Below are 22,843 nucleotides of genomic sequence, written 5' to 3'. Positions count from 1 at the left end.
TAAAAAAGCCAAAGAGTCCACCTGGAAAAACAAAACCAAAGCTCCCACAAGCCCAAATTTCCCCAAAGCTAGTCCTTCGTCACCAGTCAGGAGACAAGGGAAGGACCTGGCAGGTGGCATCTCTTCTCATCTGTGTCACACACGAGCCATCCCCGCCTCGGCCTTAGAGCCACTGACTCCGGCAGCCCAACACAAGTGCATAAAACAAACCTGGTGAGAGACTTGGTAAAGTAGCCTTACCTTCACCTCCCCAAAACCAAATTTCCCTACCCTGCCACCCTCCATCAAGTACCTTTTCCTCATTTAGAGATCTTTCTGGCTTTTGCCCTAAGTCTTTGGAAATGCCCTTGCAAGTGATGGGGGCCCAGCTACCCAAGCACGACAAGGGTTTGCAGGGGAACTACCAAAGCATCGCTCCCCAACAGCTCAACCATCACACAGCCGGCTTCTCCCCATCCCCTTCCTGAAACAGTTACAGGCCAGGAGGCAGGAACATCAAAGTTCTTGTGCACAGTTCCTTTCCCATACTCAAGCATTACACTAGAGTTTTGTGCTTTCACCCAAAAAGGCGCTTTTATGAGGAGCAGCTGAGAGAACTGGAGTTGTTTACTCTGGAGAACAGGACGTTCAGCAGAGACACTATCGCTCTCTACAGCTACTTGAAAGGAGACTGTAACAGTGTTGGCGGTCAATCTCTTCTCTCAAGTAACAAGTGATAAGACAAGAGGAATCGGCCTTAAGTTGTGCCACGGGAGGTTTAGATCGGATATTAGGAAATACTCTTCACCAAAAGAGCTGACTGCCCAGGGAAGAGGTTGAGTTACCATCCCTGGAGGTATTTGAAAGAAGTACAGATATGGTGCTTAGGGACAAGGTTTAGTGATGGACTTGGCAGTTTTATTGTTGGCCTCAATGATCATAAAGTGCCTTTTTCAATCTAAATGATACTGTCATTCTATCATCACCTCTGTCCTGCACCCTGAGCACTTGGGGATGCTACGAGGCTGCCTTGCAAAGGGTTACCCAATATACTGAGGACAGAGGGGCACTTTTTTTTTGAGACAGTGCTGCTCTGGGTGTGTGTCTGTGACGTGTTTCGTTTAACTCAGCTCAGACTGGAGCCAGTGGGCAAGTCCCAGCAGTGCCCTCCCCTGTCATTTGGCCACCAGCTCCTGCCCTGCCTGTGGAGCAGTAACCAAACATTGCAGCCTAATCAGAACTGAAAGGCACATATAAAGGCCTCAGACATGAAATAATAATGAAACAAAAAAACAGAGCAAAGCTTTTAATTTCACTCTAAGTACTTTACTCTCACTCTTAGAAATTCTTATCAAAGACAGGCAGATGTCACTGCCTCCAGGGGTCTCAACTCAGCGGGTCCCGATTTGCATTTACTCCACAAATTTCCCTGCAAAATCAGAGACCTATGGTGTAAAAGCAACAGTGTTTTGCTGTGGTGAAAGCACATGCTAAAATTTAAAAGCACCACAGAGCTGGGTAGGGCTTTCCAGCGTCAATTCAGTGCTGTACAATTGTAAATACAAATAAATCCCTGTACAAATTCCATCAAGCCTCCACATACTGGTAAGATGAAGTATTATCAAGTAACATAAATGTTTATTTTTATGGTAAAATGCTAGCACAAGCCTTCCATTTTGAACTGTATCTTAGGCTGGAGAAGGTTCACGAGCCTTACAAATAAAATGTGCCTCCAGCTCCGCCGTTCCATGGGCTGGGCACCCACTCCTGTGACATTCAGCCTGTGTTAGTCTCCTTTTTCTTCAGATGAAGTTAGGGATTGCTGGGCTTTCAAGTGAGGTGGTTTGCCTGGTTTTATGTTTTACTCCACTGGTCATCCAATTGTTTTCCTCAGTCAAAAAACTCACTTAATGACCTATATGAATAATTAGTTGATTGGAAAAGTTGTTTGCAAGGACCAACTGGGAGCAGGGAAGGGCCAGGTCACCTCGGGAGAGCACCCTGAATCTGGAACATTTCCCTTTGAAATCTGGACTCATCCTGGCTCAGCCAGCCAGGCTGGCAGCCTCACCAAGGCAATATCAATGTAAACGCATCATCAGGGAGCACGAAACCAGGACATGCTCAGCGGAGCAGGAGCTGCTGTAGCTGCATTGAGTGATGCGGCTCTTAACTTGTAAGGGTGTGTTGATGTTGATAGGGCTAGGACAAAGGTTGGACTTGATGATCTTGAAGGTCTCTTCCTACCAAAACTGGTCTATAATTTTATGGTTCTATGTGTGGGTGCCACTTGCTCATGGTGGCAATTTGCTGAGGAGGTCGTCAGTGTGAATTTGGAGAGCCTGTCTGTAACTGTTCAGGTCTCCCTGGGAGAAGGAGGGTCTGAAGATGGATGGATGGATGGATGGATGGATGGATGGATGGATGGATGGATGGATGGCCTCACACACTTCCCTGAGCAGCAGGCAGAAGGACATCTTCCTTCATCCCTTGAAGGACCTGGGCTCCCAGTTTGCCCACCGCCAGCTGCTTTGGCCCTCAGGAGGTGCCTAAAGGGTCATCATCAAACCTGCAAGGAGCCAGGGATGCACCTCAGGGCTTCACCCTCCCGAATTTTAGAAGAGGTTCCACAGGGCAATGACAGATCACTGTGATACCTCTTCAGCTGCCTGCAGTGATCCAGTTGAGTTGTTTCTTTGCAGCCAGAATATGAGAGGGCCAGCCCAAAAAGGTATCAACCAGAGGCAAATTGGACAAACCTTGTTTCTGTGCACAGGTAACAGCCTAGAAAAATAAATCATGCTCTAAAGCCTCTTGGAGAGAAAAAAAGCAACATCCCATGAATTATCAGGGCAACATAATAATACTAGCGATGCCACAGATGTGCATCTTCAGAGAACATAGTGCAGAAAATAATTGAGTGCTAACCTAAAAGCCTGGAGTGCTGTTCCCTCCTTTTCATAGAATCATGGAACAGTTTGAGCTGGAAGGGACTTATAAAGGCCATCTAGTTCCAGCCCCTCTGCTATGGGCAGGGACACCTCCTGCTAGACCAGGTTGCTCAAAGCCCCATCCAGCCTGGCCTTGGAACACTTCCAGGGATGAGGCATCCACAACTTCCCTGGCAACCTGTTCCAAGGTCTCATCTCTCTCGTAATAAAAAACTTCTTCCTAATGTCTAGTCTAAATCTACCCTGCTCTAGTTTAAAACCATTGCCCCTCATCTTTTCACTATATGAGCTTGTAAACAGTCCCTCCCCAGCTTTTTTGTAGGCCCCCTCCAGGTACTGGAAGGCCACTAAAAGTTCTCCCCAGAGCCTTCTCTTCTCCAGGCCAAACAGCTCCAACTCTCTCAGCCTGTCCTCGTAGGAGAGGTGCTCCAGTCCTTTGACCATCTTTGTGGTCCTTCTCTGGACATGCTCCAGTAGGTCCTTCTTGTGCTGAGGGCTCCAGCGCTGAACACAGTAGCGCAGGTCGGGTCTCACAAGAGCAGAGTAGAGGGGTAGAATCACCTCCTTTGACCTGCTGGTCATGCTTCTTTTTATGCAACCCAGGATATGGTCGGATTTTTGGGATGCCAGCGCACATCGCCAGTGAGTATCTCATCAACCAGCACCCCAAGCCCTTCTCTGCAGGGCTGCTCTCAATCCACTTGTTGCCCAGCCTGTATCTGTGCTTGGGATTGCCCTGATCGAGGTTCAGGACCTTGCCCTTGGCCTTGTTGAACTTCATGAGGTTTGCACAGACCCACTTCTAAAGCCTATCAAGGTCCCTCTGGATGACATCCCTTCCCTCCAGTGTGTTGACTGCACCACACAGCTCAGTGTCATCAGTAAACTTACTGAGGGTGCACTTGATTCCACTGTCCATCTTGGCAACAAAGACGTTAAATAGCATAGAACTGACCCATGAAGAATGCCACATATCTATCAGGATTTAAATCCTGGTTTCCTTTGGTGTCTGCAATGTGATGTGGTCAGCACAGTCCAGGGGTGCAGGCACTCCCCAGAGCCATCCTCGAACTGATGCTGGCAGAGATAGAATTGACCCTGAAGTATTGACTCTCTCAGTGTAGTACCAAATTCACCCTCTACTAACACCAGACATTTCAGCCTGAGAAACACCCATTCACATCAGGACAGCTGGCCAGGCACTACGGCTGTGGCACATGAGGATTTTTGCCAGGATTTTCAGTGTGACCCTAAAGCTTTGCTCCAATGTTTGTCCCCTACCCGCTTCCAGGCCCAGGGAGAAATTGAGCATTTAAGCAGTGTGTGTGGGTGCATGCCTCCTCTCATAGGCGCTGCCTTGTGTCTCAGTTGCTCCTACATAATAAGTATTGAATTCTGGGTGCTCAGTTCAGGTGCTCCTGGCTGGAGGTGTGCCTTTTGGCTGCTGACACCATCCTGCTGTCCGCAGTGGCTGTACACAAGACTGGGCTGGTGGAAGGACCTTTTTCCACCCAGGCTTCAGGGATCCTAGTGAAGACGGAGGTACTGGGGACCCTCTCATCACAGCCTCCTCCTTCCCTGAAATAACCACACAGAGAAAATATCTCACCGTTTTGCTGCAGTCCCTCCCCAAGGCACTGCTGCCTCGGCTCTGAGCTCATTAGAGCCCCAAACCCCTGGGGCTGCGGGGAGAAGTGATGGTGAGCAGGCAGTGCCGCAGCCCCAGGTGCCAGGAGCTGTCGAGCATGGGCACCACCAGGCTGAGGCACCAATGCTGTGCCCATTGGCAGCCAGCGAAGATGAGAAGGCTGTCGGGCAGCCATCAGCCGCTGCACCAGAGACGTTCTTCTGAAGTCATCCTGAATTAAAACCTAATGATGGTTTTCCCTGATAGCTCATTTTTGATAGTGCAGCCAGAGGAAAAAAACCAACCTACAAAAACAACAACAACAACAAAACAGCCACAAAGAGAATTAAAAATTTTTAAAATAATTAATTTTACTTTCTTTACTACATGAATTCTGGGTGTTTCCAGTTGCCTTTTTAATTCTCTCTATACAACATAAAGGAGAAAGTCTTTGGCAAATAAAATGATTGTCAAAGTCCTGGGCTAGGGAAGATGCGGGAATGAAAAATTTCCCAGTGTGCTGACATTACCTTATCAGCCAGCCTTGCTCCCCATGGACAAAGGATGGAGCAAGCAGCATTAGGCCCAAAGTGCCTGGTTTAAAGGACGAGGATGGCTTCATGAGAAGGAGGTTGACTGGATACTCGTGATGAAGGCAAAGAAGCGGGATGTGTTAGTGTGCAGGGGACCAAATCTGGCACAGCACAGGTGCAGACACCAAAGAAACCACCATAAAATAGCTGTTTCCCACTCACAGCATTTAGCAAGTACTCACCAGAAATGTGTTTGTCCCGGTGCTTTCTCCTTCCCATCTTGTCTTCTCTTGCTTAGAGTAGGGGCTGCAAGGAGCAAGGACAGCTTATGGCCAGTTTTGGGGCTTTTGCTGGCAAGAGGCAGAGCAGGGAACCACAAACCTCTTACAGATAGATGGAGAAGTTTGCTGGCATGAAGGGCAACCAGGGGCTTTGAACGCCTGTCCCCACGCCCTCCGAGGAGCTGATTACTTGCCCATGACAATCAAATCAGCGGTTGCTTTGCACTTGGCTACACTCAGCTATGCAAAGTCAGAAGGGATGTGCTCAAGAAAGATGTGCTGAGTATATAAAAGTGTATGGTACATGTTCTGATACACATTGTTAGCTTAATGGTGTCTTTGCTTCTGCTGTTCAGCTTTGGGACACCCTAATGGAAAGAGCAAAAAAGGTGTCATGCAAGATGAGTGTATGAAGAGCTCGACATACCAAAACTAATGTCAACTCACTCATACTTTACACGGTTAATTCTCAGATTTGGTGACAGTCAGCTCCAGCAGGGCAGCTTTGGCTGCCAGCTGTGGCAAATGGACACTTACACCAATCAGGATACTCACACTGATGATCATATTTAAACATTACTTTATTTATTGTATTACTTTTGAAATGCTTTCTGTCCAGATCATGTTTAGTCTAAAACCTCCCCAATCCACCATGATCATGGAGCATAAGCAGAGTGTGAAAGGCACCAGCCACAGCTGATTTACTAGGCTAACCAGGCACAGACACCCAGAGAACCCCACCGAAGCAATCCATGCCTGTGGTACCACATTTGTGGTTCCACACATCAGTGTTAGTGCCTCTTAACCTCCATTTGATGACTGCTATGATCACTTTTCAGGTGGAATTTCTCATGTACAATTTTACTACGGTTTGTTAAATTCAGTCAGACACACAAGGGCATTCAAAACAATTATTAGGCTAAAACGCCTCCTCCCAGCAGTCGTGATAAGGGTGGATTAAATGGTCATTAAGAGTCTGATATTTGGCTTGCTCTAATCTGCCTTGGCTGGTGTGTACCACTTTATTTTGTTTTCACTGTACCTATCAAGCAAAACATTAGTTGTTTAGAAAAAACAAAAAGGTTCCAGGGCCTGTGGTTATGTACACACAGCACTGAAGAGGTGCTGAGCTGAGTTTTGGGAGCTTGAGGGGTTTATCACCCTGGTCTGTACCAGAAATAGTGTGGCCAGCAGGACCAGGGAAGTGATTGTCCTGCTCTGCTTGGCGCTGGTGAGGCCACGTGTTTGTTGAACCCAGTGTTTAGTTTTGGGCCCCTCACTCCAAGAAAGACATTGAGGTGCTGAAGCATGTCCAGAGAAGGGCAATGAAACTGGTGAAGGGTCTGGAGGACAAGTTCTGTGAGGAGTGGCTGAGGGAAATGAGGTTGTTTATTCTGAAAATAGGAGGTTGAGGAGAGACCTTATCACTTTCTACAACTGCCTGAAAGGAGGTTGTAGCAAGGTGTGTCTGTACGGGGTTTGGACTCTTCTCCCAAGTAACAAGAGATGAGACCAGAGGAATCAGCATCAAGTTGCACCAGGGGAGGTTTAGATTGGATATTAGGAAAAATTACTTCACCAAAAGGGTTGTCAAGCATTTAACAGGCTGCCCAGGGAAGTGGTGGAGTCACCTTCTCTGGAGGCATTTAAAAGACGTGTAGATGTGGTTGCATAGGGACATGGTTTAGTGGTGGACTTGGCAGTGCTAGGTTAATGGTTGGATTTGATGAGCTTAAAGGCCTTTTCCAAATGAAATAATTCTGTAGTTCTATGATTCTATGTTAGCTAGGTAGCTTTGGTTTCCTTATCTGCCCCGTCCTTTCCTGCTCTTCAGTGGTGCTGTCCACCACAAATACTGAGAGGAGGAACAAGCTCTCCATCTCTTCACTATGCACCATCCTCAGTGCCTTGGTGCCATGGCATTTCCTATAGGGAAATGACTTGATTTCTGAGGCAGCCTCAAACAACTTGTCCTCCAAAGACGGTGCTTTCACAGCCAGGTCCCCAGTGATGCCTGTGGATACAGGACATGCAGAGGCTACAGAAAATACAGCCATCACGCTGGGAGCAGAGTCCTATTAAATTTCAAGTGGTAATTATATGGAGAAGTTGTGATACTGTGACATGCAGAGAATGGGGTGTTTATTGCCTTCCTGGCAGTAGCATGCCAGGTGTCAGGGATTGTGAGAGAGATCTACAAAGCCTCTCATTATTTTCATCCTCTCATTTATATTATTTTGTAAAAGCTCTTTCAGTGCAAAAGACAGTGATATTATCTTACTGAATTTTAACATTATTTTGTAATAGAATGGATTTGTTTTGTCCTTGTGCTATGGCCACTCACCCATCAGGGCTGGCAGCGTGCACTCTGGAAGGCTTTTGTTGCAGTATTGCTTGGGAGATCAGCCACAAACCAAATATAAGAAAAAAAAGATTTATAGAATAGAATAGAATAGAATAGAATAGAACAGAACAGAACAGAACAGAACAGAATATAACAGAATGTTGGGATGGGAATAGAATATTAACCCTTCTGCAAAAGTGGTTTGTGCTAGTTTAACACTTTGCAGGAGCATTAAGTACTCCACGCAGATGGGATTAACATAATAACATTTCAGGGCTAGTGGATGCTTCTGTTTGGTAACCCAGTGAGCATGAGGGAGCTCCTGTACTGAGAGGGAAAGTGAGGAGAGAAGCAAGTGCCCTCTACCAACCCCCAGCATGGAACAAGGCAGACACTGACACCGGCCCATGCCTTGCTCAGCTCTCTGCACTCTGCAGAGTGAAGAGCTATGCAGCCTCATGAGAAGCTGTTTCTACTCTGGGCACGGTTATTAAATACGGTATTAGCTTTACCGGACATCAGCTGTGGTTGCACTTCATATACGCAGCAGTAGACTAGGTTTTTCAGAAGACAGATGCTGATGAGGAAGGCTGGGAGTAGTGGAGAATACCGAAAAAATCTTCCTAACTTCTTTTTCCCTTCATCACAACAAGCGTTGGGTTATTAAATATAAAAGCTCAATCTAGCTATCAGAAGTATTACCATTGTTCTTCTTCAGAGATGGGGGAAACATGACTCCGGCAATTTCACTCACTCAAACACTGTAATCTGAGACTTCCCTGCAGAACCAAACCTCTTACGGTTCAGTTCAGTTTATCCAGCTGCAGAAGGCCCACGAGAGCCTCAGACCATTTCTATCCCCACAAAAACGCAGTGGGGTGCACGTGCATGAGCATGAACACCATCCCCCCAGTTAATGCTGGCTGCTGACACACCTCAGATGAAGAAGAGTGTAAATGGTAAGAAGCAGAGGATGCAGGTTCAAAAGGGTAGGAGATACATATGAAATAAAAAGCCAACATTGGCAGGAGAACATGTTTCTTTGGAAGCTTTTGAAAACAGAAAAACTAAGTACCTTGATACAGCCCTCAGTATTTTTGGAGCTTTGGGTCAAGTAATTCTTGGGTGAAATGACAAAACTCCACCCACCTGAAGACTCTTGCACGACTGCTGCAGAAATCCAGTTCAGACACTAAAGATGATGCAGTTTGGGGTGTTTTACAGTTGCTTTTTATTGCCCCATTAATTAAGAGGATAATTTTCATGGCAGAAGAGTAAGAGGCTGTAAACTGCTTTTGTGGGCAATTAAAGGCTGAAGTGCAGAAATAATTTGAGAGTACAATTCAGTACTGGGAATGCAACCCATATAGTAAAAAAAAAAGACGCAAAAGAGAGAAATCCTGATTTTGTGTTAGGCTTGAGGAAGTTGGCATTAGTGTCTGGGCCAGCAGCAACTTAAATGAGTAATGTGTTGAGGATCACAAAGCAGGTAGTAGACCTGGCTGTGTTTCAGAGAACTGTGTTTCCTTGCTGCAGTCTGCAGTTTTGCCTCCCAGCATTTGGGTCGGGCACCAGACCCAGCCGCTCCCAACTACAGGCTCAAGCCCCAACCCTGTGAGTGACAAGCTCGTGCTCTGGGGACTGCAGACAAGCTGCCAGTCAGGAAAGCATTTACTGCATGATGATTGCACCATGGAGAAATCAAGGCCACAAAAAAACCCCAAAACCCTACCTCAGCTTTAATGATCAGTCAGCTATGTGTGCCATCTCCCTTGGCTTCAGCACAATTCCCTCCTTACCTCTGGCAATAATTGCAACACTGCGTGCGGAAAGGTGACACCATCTCAAAAGACACCACGGATGGGAAGCAGCGATGCTCATTTCCCTGCTCCAGAGCACCGCAGGGGCTGGCAGAGCCTGGGGGTCCATGGCTCAGAGGGGTGCAACTGGCTTCCTGGAAGAAATTCATGATTTCTGAAAGAACAGCACCAAAGTCGAGCCTTTCAAGAAACTGCTTTTATTTTTTTGTTGAGTTGTCACGTTCCAGAAGAAATATTTCTCCAACTGGTTAATTATTTTTAAGGCTGAACTTCTGCTAGCTATTCTAGAGAGAAATAGGATAGTAAGGCCATAGCCCTTCTGTGTACAATTACCACACCTTCCATAGAATTATAGAATGTTTTGGGTTGGAAGGGGTCATCTAGTCCAACCCCCTGGCAGTGAGCAGGAACATCTTTAACTAGATCAGGTTGCTCAGAGCCTTACCCAACCTGATCTTGAATAGATGGTCTTCTACCACCTCTCTGGGCAACCTGTTCCAGTGTTTCACCACCCTTATTGTAAAAAAATTCCTTATATCTAGTCGACACTTTTTCAGTTTAAAACCACTGTCCCTTGTTCTATCACAACAGGCCTTGCTAAAAAGATTGTCCCCATCTTTCTTAATAGGCCCACTTTAAGTACTGGGAGGTCACTATAAGGTCTCCCCGGAGCCTTCTCTTCTTCGAACCGCCCCAACTCTCTCAGTCTTTCTCCATAGGAGAGGTGCTCCAGATCTCTGATCAATTCTGTGGCCCTCCTCTGGACTTGCTCCTTCCTGTCCTGAGTTGGTCAGAGCTGGACACAGTTCTAGCACTACAGGCCACAGACTCCAGTCACAAAGAAACAGAAGAACGCGTGTGCCATCACACATCTGTGTATCTCCAGCGTGGAGAGGCAAACCAAGACTCTTGTTCCCTCAGAATGACAGTTCTGAGAAACAGTTTTCAGGTGCTGACAGACTCAATGTTGAAAAGGGGTTTTGTGTCTGGTTATATTTGAAAGTTTTCCTTTTACTTTCCAGGCCAGTTCACCATCCAAATCACTGACATAACCCAAAAGAAATCTGGTTAAGGCAGTCCTTTCTCAAGATCTCCAGTTTGCAAGAAAGAAGAGAGTGTTTGTAGCACGCCAGTACAATCCTCCACCGCTTTCCGGTGGTGCTGAAGGACACTGGAATCCTTTGCTACATTAGGTGCAATACACTGATATGGCTTTTTTTTCCCAGAACAAGTATGGATGGATAAAGACAAAAATCAAACTCTTCAGGTGGTGAAAATGAGTACTGCTCCAGTGGGAAAGGCAGAACACCTTCCACATGCCAGCCACATATATCATTTAACACAGGATTTACACACTGCTCACAATCATACCTTCGGCTTCAGTGGAGAGATGCCTTCTTAAAGCACTGCTTCCAATTTCTCTTTTTAGGTAAAAACGTGCTAGAAATGAACAAAGCATGAGCAGGAACATGACTGGCCAGCAGATCTTCAATCTGAATGTGAGCTTCTCACTTGACAAATAACAGGCACTGGCAGTAACTCTCAGACTTTCTGCCCCCACACCCCAAAACCTTCAGGGCCACTTGAAAAATTGGAGTGTTGGCAAATCTACGTTTTCCAGGGTGGTGAAGAACAACTTCAGGAAATGCAGTAGGGCTGGCTGTATCTTCAGTCCCATTAAAAGTTCGACTTGCTACCTAACTGTAAATTAGACATGTTTATACTAAGTACACATTGAACGTGTGAATAAAGTATCTGGGGCTTTTCTATTATTGGTCTGCTCACAAGTGGATGAATATATTAAAGTTTATAAGACTGAGAGATTCTGCGATGGCTGCTGCTTGAGGAGCGCAGTACGTACAGACAGATCATCTGCACACATGTAAGCGATATTCACGTATGGAATTTTTTTGGTAAGAACTGTAAAGACCTCCCTTGGTTAATGATATTGTTCAAACTTTTTACATTTCTTCATAGATTCAGGGGAGAAAAGTATTCCCTTCCCCCCTCACTGCTTGTTGCTAGAGGCATCCTGATAATCAGACTAACCTTGGGACCAATTTTCAACTCCTAACAGCTCAGTAAACTAAAAAGCTTAGGCAATTTATTCTCTCTATATTGTCAGCTAGGTAACACTTGATTTCTCATTCCATGACTGCATTTTATTGTTTTAAACTGAAATCCAGCATGTGTGTTTCCAACAGATTATCTCCATAATCACTTTCTTTTTGCTATGGAAATGATCTGAAAATTGTTCTTTGATATGAGAGAAGAGTTCACAAGGCCACACTGTACAAAAGCTCGAATTGTGCAATTATCATTTGTAAAGAGAAACTGTTATCAAAGTAACTGCAGGGGACACCTCCAGGACTCCTCTTAGAGTCAGGAAATTTGAAACATATATTTCTCTAACATGAATTTCACTCCAAACCCTTCTGAATAATTCATGAGAGCTGATTTAATGTCATAGTTAACTCTGGCACTCAGGACAGAGATCGAGGGTTTCTGTCACAGATGGATTTCACCAGTTCCTTTGAGGTAGGGGGGCTGGAGCCAGGGTCTCATCACTGTGAGGGGTTTGCTACCCAGGTGCCTTTGATTTGAGAAAGACCCTTCCCCATGACAGGCAGGCTTGCAGGTAAAGTCTGGGATGGATGTGAGCACCTTGCTTACTTCTGTCTTGGGTTGCCTGCTGGGAAGGCAGGAAGGTAAAGGAGAGCAGGAGCCCCCCGTCTTCCTGCCTCACTGTCCCTGCCAGAGCTAACGCCAAGCAGAACCAGATTACTTAAACAGCATCAAATTACCCATGCTGGCGGAGAACAGATGTAATCTGCTCTTTAAAGGAAGAAGGCACCTTGAGATGAGAAAATGCCGTTTTGTTTTTCATGGACTAAATGAGTGGAGCTATAAATTGCTGGAAAATGGTAGTTTACAGAGTACTAAAAGGAAAACTTTCAGTCTGACCTGTCATCGATACCCAAAGAGTGATTATGGTTTTAACTACTACCTTGTGTGTCTACAAGCAGGCAGATTAGCCGAAGGGATGCTTATTGCTGGTACTTTTTACTTGTGAAAGTAAACAGGTCAGAGGCAGCTGTGCACCAAGGGTCCGCTTTGCCAGCACGACTGCTGCTGCCAAATTCATGCTCTCTCCTTGCTTAGGATGAGTTGGAGAACAAAATCTACGAGGGAGCTCCCTCCCCAGACTCTGAGGGCTTCTTGGGCAAAGCAGACTTCCATGAAATCAGGATTTCACCCCACAGGACACTGGTATGTTACTGTGCTAAAACTATCCAGGACTTGCATTTCCACTAAGCATTGTAGCCTTAAGACTAAATGCCATCTGATGTTGCTGGATTTCTGGAAGAGGACATGGGAAACTGGAAAACCACAATTTTATAGGACTTACCAGCATTTAATTCCAAAGCACTTTTCTAATGACAAGTGCTCCTTTTATTTTTTTATTTTTTATTTAAACAGACAGCAAAACTAACGCATATGTATTTTGACTAAGGTCAGAGAGTGGCAAAACACTCAGATTTTGTTAATTCCCAGAGGTAAAATTCCTCCCCTAGAGGAAGAACAGGGTGCTGATGCACAGAATCATGCTGCCAAATCGCTGAGCAGCGCAGAGTGTAATTGTGTCTGTTTTTTGTAATATCGACTTAGATGTAAAACTGATGAGTTGCAATACACAACTACCACAATTCTATCCTTGGCAATATCATTGAGCTGAAATGAAACGATCACGAATACTTGTTAACTATATTCTCTTTATATTATGCAAGGTTTTATATTCAAATGAGAGTCATAGGTGGTTAATACTTGCAGATATTCAAAAGCCAAAAAGTTGTCTTTAAGACACTTGAGGAACGGGGGAAATCACACAAATTTGACATGAGAAGTTGGTCCTAACATATCTCGTTCTAAAGCCTCCGTATTTTTCAAATTTTAATCATTGCCTAATGCTATAGATGACACCTACTGGGCAATGAAGGCCTGGCACATCCAGCATTCCATAGCCTTCTGAATACTGGCTTATTTCCTGAAATTGCTGACAAGAACGAACCCTCTTTACCCTCTCCAATAAGATTTTGTTGCACCCTTTACACAGGCAGTGTAACTGCTAAGAGGAAGGCGTGAAGCACAAACCCTCAACTTACTAGAACCTACAGGATAAGGACTGGCTCTCTGTTTGCACAGGAGGGGATGCCTAAATTGTCCTCCTCAGACTTTTGCTTTTACCTTTTATCTAAATAGTCCCTCTGTTTCATGAGCTTTGTACAGAAGCAGGAAGACCAGAGCATTAGGGAAAATACAACTTACCTTTTTTAACCACTGGTTAATTTTCTCTTCCTTTGCAGGCAGCTGTAACAACTTCATTACCACATCTCATTACCAATCAGTGTTAACAATCAAACAGCACTATGTTAGAGTGCATCAAATACAAGCAATATTAATGGCATCGTTAAAGAGAAAACACTGAAAATTCTCCCTTTATGTTGGCTAATTATTCACATTGGGACTACTAATAGACTTTCAATGCAGAAAAATTAGTACTAGCGTTAAAAAAGTGTACATGCATCACTTCAGGATACAGTTCACTGGTCATGGTAGTGTTTGGTTGATGGTTGGACTAGATGATCCTAGAAGTCTTTTCCAAGTTGTTGCTCTTACTGCTTTCTAGAGAAACTGATCTGAAGAGCAAATTTCTATCAACTCAAACCACAAAAGCAGGCAGCCTAAACATCAGGGCTACTCCTCTCTAAGTTAGTCTATATCCTGTATGATGCACTCACTGATAGAACTCCCCTGATGAAAATTCCAAGTATTTAGAGAAGAAAAACGCCAAAAGATTATTCTTCCTCATTTGAACTTTTAAGACAATAACAACTTTTACACATTCTGCATGTGCAGCTGCAGTGATTAACTGCATATATTAGATATTTGCAAGCATAATTAGTTAGCTGTCTGCACAACTCAAATTACCCAGAAAACACTTTATTCTCCCTGGTAATTGCAAATCTGATGTGCCACAACTGTGCACACCTTTTTGCGTAAAACAAGACACTTAAATGTATGGAAAAATAGTTTAGAAATTTTAGTATCTTAAAAAACATCGATTCCATCTTTATTAACTTAATAGGGAAATTTCTAACAAACATGTATTACAACTTAAAAAAACAAAAAGCAAAAAGGCGCTGTACATTTAGGAGTGGTCAGGAACTTAACTCTGCCCATGCAGAAAATAACACCACAAAGTAAGGTCTCCTGATCCTAGACTGGCATGTAGTGTCATGAATTTTCTTAACAGCTGCTCAGGTTTAGTGAGGGGATCCACCCTGACCTATCGGTCTTTGAAAGTTCATGTATGTATTCTGCCCCATGTGATGAGATTATATGGGGCAGTGTGCTTCTCCCAACATCTTTGGCATATGGAAAACTATAGAAACTTTACTTGGTATTGAAAGTTTTCTTTGCAGGAAAGAGCATCAGATATAAAGCTCCCACCAGTTGAGGCATGGAGGCCTTTCTCTCAGGCAGCCGTACTCCATTTTCATTTCTGGGAGCATTATGGTAAGATCTCACCGGGCACTGTTCGGGAGTTGAATATATTCGTGTAGAAGTCTATCAGTAGTTCAGTGAAGAGATTCAGAGGTACCAAGGCGCTCAGGGAGGCTGTTCCTTTCGATGGCCAAATCAAATTCAAACCAAAGACACAGGCGAGGCTGGATGCCGTCATTCTGTTGTATATGCTCTCCTGTGAAACCTGAAAAAGCGTAAACATGAATAGGTACGTGCAGACACCTGTCCCGGAGAGTGACAGCCAAGACACTGCCCTGTACTGAGGATGAGCCAATGGCAGGAGTAGACCTTGGCCACAGGGGCATCACTGGCTTCTTAGCAGCTTCACGGATGACTATGCAGCCCAGAGCTATGGGGCCACTGGAGTCTGTGTCCCTCAAGCATAGGATAAAATGTCAATATGTCAAGCAAAAAGGCTTAACTGTTTCTTTACATTAGGAAAATTAATTGTTTTTAATCCTTCTATACGGAATCTATTATCTCTGCTCAGGGGCAAGGCAGGTAAGAACCGTATAAAAAAACCACCCATCCCATCTGTTCTAGTACGATGTCCTCTATAGAATAAACTCTTAGTTTGCAAGGGTTTAGAAGGATTTTTTTTTACCTCCCACCGATGCATGACTTCACTTCCACGTACCTCCACATCCACTCAATTCCTCTGAAGCAACAGGTTGTAGGTAAAGTACACAGCACTGAAATCTTTTCCGCACCTGGAAGATGTGTCCTGCTTCTATTGGTGGATGTGAGCCCAGAAACTGGCAGCAGAAGCGGTTTTTTACCTCAGTGTGAGCTTGCCAGGGAATTTCTGTGTGTTTTGCTCTCCTTTATTGCATGGCCGGTATCTAAAGTGCAGTGTGATCTGGGTGTCCTACCTGACAAGTTCTCTCTTACTGTAAAGAGCCAGCAAGCTGAAGGTGCTCTTGATTCCTCCTGACCTCGGTAATTCAGCCAGTTCTTCTCAGGCTGATGGTTGCAGCTCTTAATCAGTAATCTGTCATGGGAAGACTATGCAGTCACAAACTGTGATGCACAAGTTACTCTAAAGTTGTCATCTCAGAACAGAACATAGAATTATTGGGCAAAACGTCCCATGTATTCAAGTGGAATAGGAAAGCAAAAATTCTACTTTCCAGCGTCTCTCCATTTCTGCCTTGCCATCAAGCCTCCTGAAAAGGCAGCTCTGTAGTATTATGAAAAGCCTAAGAGCACTAGAGGAAAATCTAAGAAACATTATGATCATGTGAACACTTCTTAACATATCCATAAACTGCAGTTGCTCTCTGCCTGGTAACACAGGTTTCATTCCCCTCTGTCTCCTATGGCACAATACTAACCTCCTCAAAATGTTGTACCTAGCAAGAACTTATTTGCTCAGCCACGAGGGGACATAATGCCCTTTAGACATGAGTAAAGGATGGAAGTCTCTTCCTTGGGTGACATGAAGAAGCACTTATGTGCCCAGAAGCATAGAATTTTCTTCCTAACCATATTAATTTTTCCAATAATAGGTGCAATTTTTCCTCCATCTACTGCCTTACCCTTCTGGGAGAGCAGAGCTACTGTGATGCTACTTGTGCTACAAATATTAAAGGTTTTGATTGTTTTTAAGGTCATGAAATAGAGCTGGATAAAAAAAGGAGATACTGGTGCCATAACCACCTTTTCAAAGAAATTACTTCGCAACTTGAAAAAAAAGGTCATCAGATTAAACGTGACCTTCATGACCTTATGCAAAACCTACATCATTCTCTCTAGAGCGCAAACCATGTATAACCTGCTGACCTTCACATATTGCTCTCAATGCACTATTTAACTATACAGAAAAACCAGCAAGCCCATCTTGTTCATTTAATCTGCTTCAGATGAGATCAGCTCAAACAAGATTTCATTATACTACAGCAATGTAGCAAAAGCTAAGCTACTACCAAAATAACTGAGGAGGGAAACCAATTAGGACAATGATAAGCACCCTGTTAACAAGGAGACACAAAACTAGGCATTACCCTGAAGGTAGCTGGACAACGAAGCTTACATTTGGATGCTAATAAATATAACAAGGTTAGAGATTGTGTTCTGGCCCTTGGCTCACACTGGCTGCAGCCACCTTGTGCAATGTTGCACACGTGAAACCTCTGTGGATTGAGGACAAATTTTTCGGCGTTTCTCTCAGTTGAACATCTTTAAAGTAATGGGAGAGCTACAGCCCACTGGTTTTTCTATAGCACAAACATAGAACATAGAATCATAGAATGGCCTAGGCTGGAAGGGACCTTAGAGATCATCTAGTCCAATCTCCCTGTTGTGGGAAGGGGCGCCACCTCTCGACTAGACCTGGCAACACATGGGGACCCAAAGACATGTGCTGTATATCCTAAGGCAGGTACTTATGTGTATAGGGAATATGTACCCTGTGATGGCACAGAAGCTTGTGGTATACACAGGAGGACAGTGGAGGGTGGAAGGAGACAGATCTGCTGCAGTTGTCTTTCCCTGTTTTTTGGGAATTCTCCCTGACACGCTCCATCCCACAAGTTGTGCAGAGGTGCTGTCTTCAAGCACTAGCTAAAACACACTCAGCTTAATCTAGCCGCTGCCTTTGAAGGCCAACATCTCAGCTCAAAGCAACATCATAGCGACTGCTTGTGGAGCTAGAGTTTTCTCTTTAGGCCAACTATTTCAAAGAATGTTTTTAACTACAAGATAAAACCACCTCTTCCCACTCGCCACCACTCTGTGAACAGTTCAAGGAGACAGGCAATGTTGAAGCAATCAACAAAAATACCCATAACACAGCTCCAACCCTGAGAGAGAAAATCCCGAGGATAAAATGAAACAGTGATTATATCATCTGAGGCAGAGCTACGCTAAGCCTTATCTGTGAGTCATCAAGGCTGACACTTAGGAATTCAAGAGAGACATGGCACATTGCTTTGCTCCAAAATGCACAGCAATCCCTTCCTCAGCAGATCCAAGTAAAGCGCGCAACTGAATCCAACTCTCTCCACAATAATCTTTGCCCGCTCAGCAAGACCCGCAAGCACAGAAGCCTCGTCACACCAGTGGTAATGGCTCTGTCCCTCCTCGAGGGGATCAGGCTTCACATCACCTCAACCCCTCCCACTACCTCAATGCCAGACTTCTTTCTTGAACAACCTCCACACATCCACTTCATCCACAACACCACCATAAGCGGCTGATGTTTTCTTCCAACACTAGACCATGTAAGGACAGCATGCAGTCAGCCAATGTCTTTAGGGGCTACCCCTCTAAATAACTGCATCCCAAAGCTATGTTCTATCTAAGAAATATAAATTCATCTTTAGCATTTGGATTAACCCCCTTGACTCCTCTTTTGATTCCTTCACAAAGTTAGTAACTGCCATATCTCTCTTTCAAGTGAAAACACATTTGCTCTATCAAATTGCCAAGCTAATAAAAGACAAGCTAATTCTCCCAGGACCTAGATCATATCTTTGAAGGAATCATCTGAACATCACAGAAAAGTATTACAACAAAGAACTACACAGCTTTTTTGTCCCCCCCCCCCCCTTTCACTGGAACATGTATAGAAAAATCATTAAGTAACGACAGCCTATGTAGAAAGATAAAACTTGTGCAATGCAAAACTCACCATTGGGAATAAACACTGAAGATTTAGTGTCTCATCAACAAATGCAAAATATGCATCTTCACCACCTCAGAATAAAAGTCCAGCTCCCCCCAGCAAAGTTCTGACAGTCTTTTGATTCCACACACTTGTATCCCAGCACTGTTACGGATACTGCCGGAGTGAAACCAGACAGCCACTACACTATCTAATGAACTGAAACAGTGAAATACAGAGGGCAGAAACACCCAATTACGATCACATTTTAAAAGTACTAGGACACCATTGTCTCTGGTTTCTCAGTCGCAATGCTGAAAGGAACTCCACAAAACATTTTCAAAAGAAAATTACCAGATATTAAAACGCCCCCACAAACTGACTGGAAATAAAAGTTTCTAATTCCCCACTCTGAGCTACCTTGCAGACATGCCAACTGCTTGTATCTGCTCCATGAGGCTTAGTCATCTAATCCTTCCCAATATGCCCTGTCATCTCCAGCCACCCCCAAGCTTTGTTGCTGCTAATTACACTTTTCAATTGGACAAGCGACTGAGACAAAACATGAATTCAGAGCTTTTTTCTTTCTTTTTTTTTTTTTTCCCCAGCTTGTACTTGGCTTTGGTTTTGCTGCTTGCAGCACAGCTCATGGGCCCCAAAGCCTTGAGCATTTTTTTCTAGCTGGTCCAAGTCTGACGTTTTAAATTTGGCAGGTTTTTACAATGCTTCTTTCAGCCAAGTCAGTCACCCTTCCCCTGCATCAGGCGTGACTGTAAGTACAGAAATAAGCAGCAGAGAGGGAAACTGTGCAAGTGTAGAGAGGGGCTGTATCATCTGATATCAAAACCAAAGATATAGTTACAAAAACACAATCTAGATGACATTATTGCCTCTACAAACTTTGCTGATTGTTTAGCCTCAGACTGTCATGAAAAACTACAATTACAGTTTTTTCCTAAATGGTTTCAGGCCTCAGAAGTGGGTCACTGTGGCCCTCAGCATGCTTTGCCAAGCAATTTGCAAGATGACTTCTTTGAGCCCTTTAAGTTTGCACGTGCATTCATAAATCCACTTCACTGCATGTGCCACACAGGGCTTGTGGAACACAAACACTTGTTTGTGCACACTCATCTCTTGTGAGATCAGCTTCACAGACATAATTCAGGGACTGACTTGTGAAAAATGGTTTTTGTTTTCCCTCTTGCTCCTGGTTGCCCAATTCTCTCTAGGGATCTCTGTCCACTGCAGCTCTGAGAGGACCCTGCAAATCCTTCTCTAGCGGCCAGATGCACTGCAAAGTGGAGATGGGCAGCTTATACCCTTCCCAGCATGCTAGAATCATTACTGGTAAAAATCACTGCTAATCTAAGGTTAAAGAATTTTGATCCATTTTTGAAATTAAAGTTTTTTGCTTCTGTAGGAGTTACACTGTTTTGCTGTAGCACCCTTAGACTAGAAGGAGCAGCTTCATTAAGCAAGGGGCTTGAGACTGCAGAGAAAATAAGTTATTTTTTTTTCTCCTTCCACAAGCCTGTATCAAACCTGGAGCGTTCAAAACCTGTACCTAGTGATTCCAGTTCATCCCACTTCATGAAATTACCACAAGTACCTCTTGCACTACTCAAGGCTGAGCTCATGGAAGAATTAAATTGCCTCTTACATGTAAGAAGGTGATGTTTGCAGGTAAAACCTAGGATTATTTGTAGAGTGCTCTGTTAATGTTTGAATTGTGGCAGCTTGTGCAGCACATCAATCTGCAATGAACAGAAATCTCTAGCTCCTAGATTGCTGTGTATTCCCTTGACCTTTCCAAATGCAAATATTCCCTGAGACATTAAGGATGAAAAGCCATGGATCAGCAAAAATTGCAGGTCTGAGCAAAAGTATCAACTCGATGCTGTGCTTTACATAACAAGGCGTACTCAAAAATAATGCTATGTTCTGTTGCCCAATTACAGAAAACACTATGTGGTACTTTTGCACACCTCATTAACACCTCAAGTGCTCAACTCTTAAGAAGTGCGTTGAGATGGTGCATCTATTACTGGAACAAAGTCACTTACACAATTCATAACACTGAGGAGAGATATCGGTTGCTAAAATAATAGCAAATGACATGAGGATTTCCTTAATAGCATTAGAGTTCAGCTAAGCAACAGTAAATGAGCATGTGGGCATTACAGGAACCTTTCAAGTGCTGTCTGAGTGAGGGCTGGATCAATGTGTTTCCTTTAATCTTGCTTTTTTCTAGTGTTTTGATAGAAAAAGGGGTTAAAAGTCCTTGTTTCTGAAATATGCTTCTGGCTAGAATATGGCAGATGTGACTGTAGCCCAAGAACAGTTACTGAGGGCTAATTCCTCCACTGGTGAAATCAGCATAGTTCCACATATGCGATTGCTTTGGTGGGCTCTTTGGACTTCTACAGGCTAGATCACTTCATTTAGTTGTCAGCTACACCACAGTCCTCAATTTTAGGCACCTGGGTTTGAAAAACGCAATCTGGAACAGGCAATGAATCGGATAAGGCAGAAAGAAGGGAGACTCACACTCCTATTACAGTCTTTTCTTGCACATAAACTGGCAACTAAGGGATGTCACTAGGCTAACTGCAGAACTATTTGTAATGGACATTCGCCAAACCCTCAAGTTTGCAGAGCTTCCAAAAATGGGTTAAAAAAAAAAATCGGCACATCAAAAAGTAGGACAAAAGGCACATGATTTCATTGATCCTGAAGCATACCAAAAATACTTGCAAAAAGGCACATTCAAAGTTTTTCATTTAACATTGTAGTAAACTACAGAATGAAAGGCTATGTTGAACAGGAAAAAGGTATTTTCAAGATTTAACATTTTATTGATTATTTTTCTAAAACTCATTAGTATTTCTAATATTTTCTTTAATGACACTGATTTATTTGATGTGTTAGTTTCCAAGATTCATACATTGGAGAAAAGAGGTGATTTCACTTGATTTTCTTCCAGCACTGAAAATTACACAACTACTATTTTCAAGTTGTTTTTTCCTCTCCAAAACAGGAAAAAACCCACAAACCCTAAATCTATAAAAACACAGATTTGCGAATGTGGAGGGGACACGAATTCTAAATATTCCAGTGCAGGCACAGTTCAACTTAAATTTACATAGCAGATTTCATTACTTCTAAAGAATTTCACAGTGAAGGGATGGCCAAGTCATTGTTTAGCCCTGACTCTTGTTACAGAAGGAGGGTTTTGCATCCTGAGTTCACTCCATCGGCAAGTACTGCTCAATTAGCTCACCATACTTTTTACACAATTCCATTTTGTTTTCTGTGGAGATGTTGAATGTTGAATTAACAAGAACAGATTTTTGGAAATGTTGCCTATACTCACCATATGGAGGAAGCATATCAGGTATTTCAGAACAACGTAATTGTGTTCAGGAAGTCCTTGCACGATTTGTTTACATCTGGTGACTCGTAAACTGCTCTCCACACCTGCAATGTCAGTCAACATTAACTCCAAACCACCAAAATACTGCTAAGAAATAATACCTTATTCATATGTGCTAGAATTACTTTAGATATCCACTGTAAAACTGACCACAAATTTCAGTTCTACTAACCTCCACAACCACAGTAACGATTAGGGTTTAAATGTCCACATCATATTTTTTGAATGTCCATATAATATTTTGTATTATTATCTATCTGGCTAATACTAACTACCTGAGTATTTTCTCGATTCAGTGAAATAGCCAAAACAATTTCTCCACTAGAGAGGACTTCCAAAATGGTCTTGATTCGAATCTCATTATCTCTCCATACACTGAATCCAGATGTCTACTTTTTATGCTCTGATTTTATTCTTGCTGAGACATAGTCCTGCCCGAAATACTCTTCTGGCACTCTACTAACTTTAAAAATACTTTTGTGATTCTTTAGGAAACTCTTCTGTCTTGGCAAAAATTTATGAGAACATCAGTTAAGTGCATAAGATTTTTCTACAGATGAGCCTAAGCAGGTTCATTAACTTATTTCTACAGATGAGCAAAAACAGAACTGGACCCAAAACTCCCCGCATCATCTATACAGTCTGGGTGAGAAATAAGCTAACACTGGAATATATTTCAAATGCT

General features: G+C 43.6%; 1 protein-coding gene across 1 annotated transcript in view; it reads right to left on the bottom strand.

Annotated features, from left to right (window-relative positions):
- Window positions 1-15,107: 15,107 nt before the first annotated feature.
- Window positions 15,108-22,843, bottom strand: part of LOC104278197 (rho GTPase-activating protein 8-like) — a 56,449-nt gene continuing 48,713 nt past the window's right edge. Inside the window, exons 11-12 of the mRNA XM_009875102.1 lie at window positions 22,099-22,202; window positions 15,108-15,305 (exon numbers count right to left, since the gene is read on the bottom strand). Of these exons, the coding sequence (XP_009873404.1) occupies window positions 15,108-15,305; window positions 22,099-22,202 (302 nt within the window). The remainder of the gene's footprint in view (window positions 15,306-22,098; window positions 22,203-22,843) is intronic.

Source organism: Apaloderma vittatum, unplaced genomic scaffold (assembly GCF_000703405.1).
Source record: "Apaloderma vittatum isolate BGI_N311 unplaced genomic scaffold, ASM70340v1 scaffold7718, whole genome shotgun sequence".
Lineage (NCBI taxonomy): Eukaryota > Metazoa > Chordata > Aves > Trogoniformes > Trogonidae > Apaloderma > Apaloderma vittatum.
The sequence above is the reverse complement of the archived record's forward strand: the minus strand, read 5'-3'. Positions and strand labels throughout refer to the sequence as shown.